The sequence below is a fragment of the Fragaria vesca genome, linkage group LG4 (genome assembly GCF_000184155.1).
Source record: "Fragaria vesca subsp. vesca linkage group LG4, FraVesHawaii_1.0, whole genome shotgun sequence".
Taxonomy (NCBI): Eukaryota; Viridiplantae; Streptophyta; class Magnoliopsida; order Rosales; family Rosaceae; genus Fragaria; species Fragaria vesca.
The window spans coordinates 16,950,515-16,961,719 of record NC_020494.1 but is presented as its reverse complement, the minus strand read 5'-3'; the positions used below and the strand labels follow the sequence as shown (position 1 = coordinate 16,961,719).

The 11,205-nt window shown below is 38.4% G+C and overlaps 1 protein-coding gene across 1 annotated transcript; it reads left to right on the top strand.

The window, feature by feature from the left end:
• Positions 1-4,962: 4,962 nt before the first annotated feature.
• Positions 4,963-9,638, top strand: LOC101301104 (putative disease resistance RPP13-like protein 1-like). Its single transcript, XM_004298295.1, has 5 exons — positions 4,963-7,400; positions 7,528-7,610; positions 7,719-7,893; positions 8,833-8,994; positions 9,417-9,638. Exon 1 carries the CDS (start codon positions 4,963-4,965, stop codon positions 7,126-7,128), a length of 2,166 nt encoding a protein of 721 aa, XP_004298343.1. The 3' UTR covers positions 7,129-7,400; positions 7,528-7,610; positions 7,719-7,893; positions 8,833-8,994; positions 9,417-9,638.
• The last annotated feature ends 1,567 nt before the right edge of the window (positions 9,639-11,205 follow it).

Sequence of the window (11,205 nt, the reverse complement as noted above, 5' to 3'; positions counted from 1 at the left end):
CTACTCTACTACTACTACTACTACTACTCTCTCTCTCTCTCTCTCTCTCTCTCTCTCTCTCTCTCTCTCTCTCTCTCTCTCTCTCTCTCTCTCTCTCTCTCACCAGAATCAACATCGACCATCCCACCAGCCGGACTCTAACGTCGACGACGACCCTGACCTCTTCGTCCTCTTTCTTCGATCTCTGGCCCGATCTCTGATCCACCCGCATTTGATGTCTTCAACGCCGACTGCGACGACAATATTAGCAACGCCGATCTAATTGGTTGGCCAAAAAAACGACGATGACGCCAAAGAATCTCATGTACTGATCGAGTTCGAAACTTTGAGAGGCTAGGATTCGACGACCGTTGATTGTGACGGCAGGTGGAGGCTCAGAGTGTCTGCTCAATTCATGTCATGTCATCTCACTTCATCAGTGAGGCGTCGGACTGCAGGCTTGGAAGTTGCAATGGTGGAGAGAAGCTTCTCCTCCTCTTCCATGGTAATCTTCTTTGGTTGGGATTTTAGGAGCAGATACAATTGATTTTTGGGAAACTTGGCCTTTTCACTGCTTTACAGGTTGCGATGAGATGGAGGAGGATGAAGATGGTGATTTCTCGTAATTTTTTTATTATTTTATTATGGGGAGAAGATTCTTTTTTGTTAGAAATTACCTTCTTATTCTTCTTCTATCTTCATCTTCTTTGTTATTCTGTGTTTTGGTTGATTATTAAGGGTTAGTAACACAATTATTAGGGATCAGTAACTGATTACTGGAGGTCAGTAACCGAATACTGGAGGTCAGTAACCGATTATTGGGAGTCAGTAACCGATTATTAGAGGTCAGTAACCAAGTTATTGGGGGTCAGTAACCGAGTTACCGGTGACTGAAATCCGGTGACCGGAGAAATTCAGACGACCGATGACCGGAGCCTAGCCACCGGTGGCTAGAGTCCGGTGAGGTTCCGGTAAAGTCTTCTTACTCTTTCACTTTCTCTCTCTTTATATATGTTGAAATTGTGGGGGTAAAATTGTCTTAAAAATATACAAAAATTATTATTTTATTATGACTTTAATATAGATTTGTGTATTTGAGCACAAATAAGAACACCTTATTTTGGAATGGGCTCATGTCTATTAAATTCATTAAAATGAGCAATAAGAGGTTTAAATTAGTACTAAATGGGCGTTTTTCCTAATTTATAAACATAATTGTTTTGGTCAAAAGCTTTATGTAAATTTTAGAACCCTACAATATTATGATACTTTTTATTAATTATTTATTTATATTTTAAATGTTTATTCACACTTAAAAATATTTTTAAAATTTAATAAACAGTCACTGCCACGTGACAGCAATCTCACATTTCTGACGGGTGGAAACTGCTGCCCAGTCACACTGACCCAGAGCGACCCAGGTCAGTGTGTTCATTCTAACCTAACGGGTGAACTTGCTCTAAGGGGTTCCTGTTCATTCTTGCAAAATTTCATCTAGTTTGAAGATCATTTAAGCTTTCATAATTGTGATTTATACGAACGGTTCCGTTTGAACATATTTTGTTCAATTGATTCATTTAATGCATACCCAAATGATCTCCAAATTAGGTAATGTGTGAAGTTCCTTATTTAACTAACTTTTCGGTCATATTTCCACATCTCCACCGTTCAGTTTGTAGAATCAAATGTATAGATTACTTGTAACGCCCCGAACCTTATTCACTGTTTACCGTCATTTGGACCGTAAGCGACCATCATTTTTATTTTTACCTTCGTATTTGAGCTTTTAGTGCTCTAAAATTTGACTTTTTTCTCCGTTCGAAATTTGAGAAAACTTTATTCATGAAAGTCATAGCGGACGTTAAACCGAGTTCGTGGATATGTAACATGTTTTAATCGGAGTTTGTATGAAAAAGTTATAAGAGTTTAAAGTCAGGGCATATATGTAATTTCGTTGAAATCTCAAGATCTATAAATAGCAGATGAGACCTGCCATTTCGGGAAATTGCAAACTAACCCAGAAATTTGCTGATTCGCTGTCAAAGCTTCTCGGCCTCGCCAGCGACAATTCTGGCCACCTCCGGTGATGAGACCGGTCCCATTCTCTTCGTCTTGGAACGATCTTTCCAACCATATATGTGATGCAACCTCTTTCTGACCTTATGAGACGAATCGAAGGGAAGAATGTATGACTATCTTTTCACATTCCGGCCAACTTCGGCCAAACTGGACGGTGTGACTAATTGGGATTTGTTCATCTTGCCAAGCTCTACAAAACCTCTAAAGGGTTTCCATCGATTTGCAATGTGGAGAGAGAATCGACGAATCCAAATTCTAGGGTTCATAATTTGGAATTTTTCTTGACGATGTAATTTCTGTTACTTACACTTAAAATTGATCTTCTAGGTAATTTTTGTTGCAATGTTGAGAAAGTTGTTTGGTTTGTTGAGAGGAACGTTGTGTTAAATTTTGGTGGCGATCGGAGGTGGTCGGAGTTTGACAGTGGCCGGCCGCCGCTGCCGGCAAAGTTGACAGCGGCACCACCACTTTTGGGTCATTTTTTTTTGAGTTGGTTAGGTAGTCTAGGATGAGTGTAGTTCACTGATGTTAAGTTTATGAATTTTGGTTGAAGTTTTGTGAAGTTTGGGAATTTCCGAAGTTCGGTTAGTCGGTATGCAATTCGGGAAGATCGAACTGTTGGATTTCCTTTATTTCTATTCTAGAATGTTAGAATCGACAAATTAAGGTTGTGGTGGAGTTTGGAGGGAATCCGTTTAGCTTAACTGTAGTGAGGGTAGGGGGTTAAGTGGAAAAGTTTTTGGTATTTATATTAAAGCGATTATTTTTCTGCAATTGGAGTGCGGTTCTAAATATGCTTATGGTGTCAGGATACGTGGAGACCCCACACGAATGGTGTTGCAGATATCGTCGGGCTTAGCCCTAAATTAGTGAATGGACATTTTGGTTTTTATTAAATATGCATGCATGACTTTATAAGTTATTGTTATTATTTTTATCGAGCTTATATATTATAATTTCGGCTTATGACTTGGATCGGAAATTATTTGAGATCGTTAATGATTTATGGATTTTGAGTTGGGTAAATGTTTTGGTATTTGAATTATTATATTCTTTTGATCTCCGGATTTGAGATTTATTTAAGGATTTGAGTATTGTCTAATTTTTGAATCATGTTAATGGTATGAGTTATTTATTCTCTTAAGCAATTTAGCGTGTGGGACACGTCATTAAATTTTACTAAATTATTTTCTCCTGGAATTTTCCGAGTATGATTGAGAATCGTACTTATGCTTGATTTTGAGTTTCGGGGAAACTCATGATTTATGTATTTTCCTTTTTTATGCCATACTTGTCGGATTGTATATTACTAATGCTAGCATGTTGTTTCGGCTTTCGATGCGATGTGACTTCCACGTTGCGAATGGAGTCACTCAAGCCATTTCCGCCCTAGTGGTGATGTGATGTTGCCGGCGGCATCACGCAAGCCTTGCACCCTCTCCGTTATCATGACGTGAAGGTGTAGGGAGTATGAGAGTACTTTTGCTTGGGAGACCCTGATTCTCGGAGGCTCACTTGTATGGCTATATCTGCTTCTTATTTATTGTTGTTGTCTTGACTGGCATGGCTAGTCCATCTTTTTGGATATTCCATTTTATGAAGGTCTTTATGAATTTTTGTAGTTGTTTTACTGGCAGGCTAGTCCATTATTTTGATACTTTCTTTTTCAAAGGTTAATATTTTTCTTTATTGTTATTTTGACTAGCGGGGCTAGTCCGTTTTCATGGGGATTTTCTTTATGAAGGTTTTATCAACACTTGCATGCAACGGATTTCTTGATTATTAGAAAGTGGGAAAGTAATAAAGTTTTGGTTACTTATTTTGCAATCAGTTACTAGATTATTTTTCATCCACTCACGCTAACGTTTTTCAAATACTTTCTCCTGGGCTCTTCGGTTTCAAATGCTCAGATTGCATATTAACTTAAAAGAGGTCGGGCGTACACGGAGTTGAGGCATAGTCAATAACACAGCTTTCGCTGGCTCTGTTATCTATGTTTTCCTTCCTTATTAGAATTGATTTGATGACCTTTGAGATTGTTGTTAATTAACTAAGGCATATTGTGTTCTGGGTGTTGATGTAGAGCTGGGAGCAGGGTGACTCCAGGAGTTTGAGGATTGTTTGTTTTGATTATAGAAGTGTATGTTTGAATTTTAACAGGTAGAGTTGTCTATTTTCAAGGGAGGTTATGTCAAAATTTTTGATAGCTAATTAAAATGAATGAAAAATGAGTTATTGATAATAATAAAAAAACAGGCTTGCTAGTGTTAATTCGGTGATTATGTATTCAATTCAAGATTAAAGAGCATTTGGAGCAATCCACCATTTGGTGAAACGCGAGCGCTCTATAGTAGTAGAGATACGATAGGTTTGGGGTTGGACCGTTTGAAGTTGAAGAACAGACACCACAAGCAGTTCAACGCCACCATGACCACCACCACCAGACCGTCCAGACCAGACAAAGCTAACCGGTGGATGATCGAGTACAATAGTCACATGGTTGGCTAGCTATCCAATAGTCACATATATGTCCTAAGTTACGCGTCAAATGAGAGAAAACGCGTTGCTGTTATGTATGGCTCCTTTTGTGTCTTCCATTGGCGCGGTCTCTATCTATATAGTCCGTGTTTTGCAAATTTCATTTGCTTTTCTTAAAACTGAAACCAAGTCATCCTAGTTTTTGCTCCTTCTTAACTCAACTCCGTTTCCATCTCTCTTTCCATTTGCAAAGGAGAAAGGAAGCTTTCAAAGGCCTTCAGATCTGAAGCTTGTTTTGATAGGTACTAGTTAGTAGTTACAGTGTTTAATCTAGTTCAAAATATTGACGCTGTTTTTGATCTCATAGGATTTGAAAATCGGTGCGAATTAACGAACCACTTTGATTTTTTGTCTAATCAGGACATCATGGCTCTAGCAGTAGTGGGTGGAGCTTTTCTCTCTTCTGCTCTTGCTGTTCTGTTTGATAGGATCGCTTCCCGTCCCGTTGTTGACTTCATCCGAGGGAAGAAGACCACTGCTGGGCTGCTCGACAAGTTGAAGATCAAGTTGTTGTCAGTTAACAATTTGCTTGATGATGCAGAGGAGAGGCAAATCAGAGAACCTGAAGTGAGGAAATGGCTTGATGAGCTTAAAGATGTTCTGTATCACGCCGATGATCTATTGGATGAAATCAAGACTGCAGCTCTGCGTAGCAACATGGAACGAGAAGATTCTGGAAGCAGCTGCTGCAGCACATATCAGGTACTCAAGTTTTGTTCTAGTTCCGTTGGAAAAAGTCTGGAACCTAGGATACAAAAGATTCTTGACAGACTAGAGCTTATTGTCAACGAAAAAGATGGGCTTCATTTGAATGTGGGTGTTAAAGATAGACCACAAGCAACACGGTGTACAACTTCTTTGGTAGAAGAGTCTAGTGTATATGGAAGGGGTGAAGAAAAGGAGGCCATTGTCCAGTTATTGCTAGCAGATGGCAAGACTGAAATAAAGACAGATATGCTTCCACTTGTGGGCATGGGTGGGATCGGCAAGACCACGCTTGCTCAACTTGTATACAACGATGACAGAATCAAGCAACATTTTGTCCATCGATCTTGGTTTTGTGTTTCAGAAGGTTTTGATATTACCAAAATAACAAAGTCTATTTACCGGTCGGTAACTTCAGAAGTTTGTGATATCGAAGACCTTGATCTGCTTCAAGTTAAACTGAAGACGTCATTGACAGGGAAGAAATTTCTCATTGTTTTTGACGATGTTTGGACAGTGAATAATAGAGATTGGGAACTCTTGAGCCGACCCTTTGAGAGTGGAGGTAATGGAAGTAAGATCATTGTCACAACACGTGATGAAGGAGTTGCACGCAGTATTGGTACCCTTCAAAGTCAAAATCTAAAGCAATTATCTGAGGAAAACTGCTGGTCGTTGTTCTCAAAACATGCCTTCCAGAATGCAGGTGGTGATGTAGATCCCTTGCTTGAGGTGATTGGAAAACAGATTGCTCAAAAGTGTAAAGGACTCCCTTTAGCTGCAAAATCACTTGGGTGTCTTTTACGTTCTGAATCAAATATTGAGAAACGGGAAGAAATATTGAACAATGACATATGGGAGTTGCAAGATAGAGAGAATGACATTTTGCCAGCTCTATGGTTGAGTTACTATTATCTACCTCCACATCTGAAGCGTTGTTTTGCTTACTGTTCCTTATTTCCTCAAGATTATGAGTTTGACAAAAGGAAACTGGTTTTGTTGTGGATGGCTGAAGATCTCTTACCGTCGAAATCAAAGACTGCATTTGAACAAGTCGGAGAGAACTACTTTGATGATTTATTGTCAAGGTCATTTTTTCTACGGGGACAACATCCTTCTTCTTTCACCATGCATGATCTTATCCATAACTTGGCAAACTTTGTCTCTGGAGAGTTTTGTGTTAGGTTGGAGAATAATGACTCTGTACTGGAAAATGTCTGCAAGGCTCGCCACTTCTCCTGTATGAATTATGCACATGGAACCGGCACTTTTGATCAATGGGACAGCTTGTATGAAGCCAAGTATTTGAGGACCTTTCTACCAAAATCAGAATATTTTGATACATTCTACGGGCGACGAATTTTTTACGTGTCTCTTTATGACAAAATTAAAGTAACTTTTGATACATTCCTGAAGCTTCAGTATTTAAGAGTGCTTAGATTATCAGGGTACGATATTCATGAGCTGCCCAAGTCAGTTAGCAAGTTGAAGCACCTGAGGCACCTTGACTTGTCAATCACATTAATTAGAAAGTTACCTGATGAGATATGTTCTTTATATAATTTAAAGACCTTATTGTTGTGGCAGTGTCAATCTCTAGTTGAGTTGCCAACTGATTTCAGAAGATTAGTAAACTTACGTCATCTTGATATTAGAGGCACAAAGATAAAGAAGATGCCACCGAGGATGGGGAAAATGAAAGATCTGCAAACATTAAGAGGTGAGTTTGTCCTAGACAAAAATACTGGTGGTAACATTGCAGAGATTAAAGAGCTTGAGCAGTTGCGAGAAACACTATCTCTGGGCTTCGCAATATTGCACATGTGACCGATGCCATGGAGGCCAACATCAGCGGAATTTCGAAGCTGGACAGCAAGGGGTTAGGACAACTCACCTCTCTTAAACAGTTGGGTATTCGTGATTGCCCTCAACTCCAGTGCTTGCCAGATGAAGGGCTACCCACTTCCCTTTCTTGTCTGATCATTGCTCGTTGTCCTTTACTAGAACAACGTTGCCAGAGAGACACCGGGGAAGATTGGCCCAAGATTGCTCACATCAGCACCATTCATGTCGGTGGCAAAAGTATATGACGTGCCATGGTAATTATCCAATTCTCTGCTTTTGTTAGTTAATTACTTCTCTGTTTCTCAATGCATCATTGTTCATTTTTATGCAGACATCATTTTTCTAACGCACTTAAACCTCTACCTTTGAATGCTTATGTAGGCGGCATGTTCTTACTAATTCCCTAATCAAATGATTCCACTGCTGAGATATTGGATAGAAATTTCGTTTCGATGTTGGACAAGGTTTTGCTTCAACTAATTTTCTTTCTGAACTTATGCTTGTATCATTGGTTTACTAGATTTGTTATGGTTTTCCTGCTCCTAAATAGAATTTTGTCCTTCAATATTTAGGTTCTGATTCCTAGTCTAATTATGGGAGTATAGGACTGCACAGCCAGAGGAATAATTGCCGGTGTACAGAGATTTTTTTTGTTTTCCGCCCAACAAAACAAAAGAGGATGTTGGAAAGGTTTCCTGGTAATGCTGGATTCATCCAAGGGTATAATTCGGTTGGATTTCATGCATTGTAAGTATCTCATTTAAAAGCAATCCATATCAAATTGTCCAGGCACTCTTTACTTTTGACTGGCGTTTAATGTTTGGCAAGATTATCACCCTTAAGTCTTCATTGTAGAATTGTAGACCAAATCAGATCTTTTGCATATATGAAGTAGTCACTGAAAGAATGTAAATACATTACTTGCTGTACCTAATTCAGCGTGTCACCCCTCCTGGTATATTTTCTACTGGAATTCCTCTTTCTGTCTATTTTTTTTCTTTTCTAACTTCACTTCTCTGTTTCTCTTTCTCCTCTCGCTTGTCATTAAATCAGTAGTTTTGTTATTTACACATTTCGATTGGTTTCCTGCTTTCCTGGTCGATTCATTACTATCATCCAAGTTCGAGCCTGTCAATAATCACTTATTGAAACTACTAGTTGCAGTTACTGAGCAATTCATTGTTACGCACGTTCTCTTTTCTGAAGTCTTCTTAGGTACATTATACTTGTTTGCCTGCTTCTAATTTGGACTTGCTTAATGTCCTTGGTTGATTCAAAATCTATCCTTAATGCTTTTAAGGACTACAGTATCGTCGATCGTGGAAATTATCAACTGTCCTAGAATCACAAATTTCGATGAAAGTTAATTTCAGAGATACATCAAACATCAATTGCAGAATCAACTAAAATGTATAAAAAAAACAAAATAAGAGAAAGATTAGGAATTGGTACTGGTAAAAATGGAGATTTTGGAAAACAAAGGATGGCATTAGCGAATAGTTTAAGCATCTACAGCTGTTCCCACTCATTTTTATAGTGAAACTATTGCTCCCTTCTCGATCCAACTATATTCTTTCTTTCTTTCTTTTTATCACTCGATTTAAACAAGAAAATATTTTCATTTTGTGCTGCCTTCCAATGTCTAGAATTATTTTCAGCTATAAATATCATGTCAAATTTTGGCAGGATTCTCTACCTTGATACAAGTAGTCCTAATTGTGAACAAGGCAGCTTCATCCGGTTGGAATCCCATAACCAATTTCTCAGTCAAGGCTGGAGAACTTGGGTTTGCAACCAAGACCGGCTGCTGGTATTGTTGAATTCGCAAACTCGAGGAAATTGTCAGAGGTATCAAATTACCTTGTCTTTTTTATTCATACAATGTAAGAGATGAACTATATGTACCCCATGTGGTTCATGGAAATGCATGCTTCATATTCAAAATCTGATGAACGAGTGATGACCAATTCATTGAGTTTGTTCTTTAAATTTCTGTTTGTTTTTCCCATTATGAAAAAAAATATATATATTTGATTTAGTTTGTAACTTAATGTTTACTTGAAACTGTAATTGTTTTGCTGTTTCTTTCTTGTCAAAAACCATAAAGGGCTAGATTCAGAAATCCATTTCTAAACAAACATTAGAGAGTCTGACTTGCAGTATTATAGGGTTTTAGTTACTCATTGTAAAGTCTCTAGAATAACCTCCACTATATGTGTAGCACAAAATACTCATTACTGAATCATAATTATATTTTCCTCATGCATCAGCATCACTGTTTGGATCTGGGTCGCAAAATTGTGATAACGTCTTTCATATCTGGCGAGAATCCTCTACATGTGTCCTCCAAAACCAACTTCATCATAGAAAACTCGCACCGCCGATTGACATGTGTCGTTCTCATTGACGTCATTCAATTATTTGTAATGTAAGTAAATTCTTGAATTAACATGTATAAAGGTCAGGTTTATCTAAACTACTTTGAGAGTATTTATACAACTTATCTTACATACGTGGGAAATTACTCTTAGCTACAGTCTCTCCCTTGATACAATTCTTATCATCATCCCTTCTAACAATGTCATGCACTTATGTGGGATTAAAAGAATGCACTTATCTTACATATGTGGGAAATAACCTCTTTAATAACTATATTTATGCTCATCAGCTGTTTGTGGAAATGCATGCTTCACAAACTTTCTGTATCCGATGACCAAATCATTGAGTTTGTAGATCGTCATTGCTCATAATATGGTTTAGTACTTGAAAGTTATCAGCTTTCTATTTCTTCCTTGTCCAAAACCATCAAGGGTTGGATTCAGAGATGAGTTATAGGTTTGAGTTGATTGGACTTATTGGAGAGTCCCTAGATCAAGCCTCCGGTATATAGATCCATGTCTTCCTCCATTCTGAAGAAGCTGCAGATTCATTTCCAGAGGAGAGGTTGCTGCTCTACCCTCAGAAAACTCCACATCTGCTGTAGTACAAAGCTGGAGGCCAAAAGGTTTAGAACTTTAGATAGCTCATCACCTCTCTGAATCAGTCGCATATTGACATCAGCTGCAGATATGCAGAAATGATTAGCAGAAAATTATAAGAATTGAAATTTGTTTAGCCCTTATGGTTTGAAGTCGATATCTGTAAGTCATTTTGATTTTATTTTAATATGAAGTCCTTAAACTCACAATTTTTCATCCAAATAGTCCTTATGGTTTTATTTTAATCTGAATAGTCCTTAAAGTCACGATTTTTCATCCAAATAGTCATTCTGACAATTTTCTCAGTTAAAGGCCATAAAAACTATTTGAATGAAAAATCGTGACTTTTTGAAGGACTATTTAGATTAAAATAAAACCATAAGGACTAAACAGATGTCGACTTTAAATCATAAGGACTATACAATATTTTACCCAAGGTTCTAAAAATCGCCGCCCAGGGCCGCCTAGGCGCCGGAAATCACCAATCTGTTCCGATTATGAGGCAATCGGTTGAGCTGGGCGTCACCAAGGAAAACAGCCGCCTCGGCGGCCTAGGCGGCGACTAGACGGCTGGGAGGTTTGGTTGGGCGGCCCGATTGGGCGGTTTGGCTAGCCGTTTCCCTTTTTTCTTTTCATTCTGTCTTGGATTTTTTGCCGGAGTGTTCAGATTGGGGCTCGAAGACGATGATGAGGTGCTTGAAAAAGTTGGGCTTTGTTAGAAATTGCGCTCAGATCACGTTGGTTTTCTTGTTGAGAAGGGATCAAAGATCGGGAGAAGAAGAAAAAGAATGGGAAACTAAATTTTGTTGAACTCGTTGGCCTTTGTGTTTGTTACTCTGTTCAACTGTGCGGAGTTCATGAAGAAAAACATCTGGGAATTGAGGATGAGAGACTTGAGGTTCTGTGAAGTGTGAGGCACACGTGGTGGAGTGGTGAAGGTAGTTTTTTTTCAAGTGGTGAAGGTAGTTATGGACTCTTGTGATATGTGTGGGTTAATTCCATATCCAATTATTCATACTGATGTGTATACTTATCTAAAACAGACATTTTATATTTTCTATAATTTTTCAAATAATATAAT

What these genes read in the sequence shown, in the direction of transcription:
- LOC101301104 (XM_004298295.1), top strand. Translation starts at nt 4,963, where the DNA reads ATGGCTCTAGCAGTAGTGGGTGGAGCTTTTCTCTCTTCTGCTCTTGCT.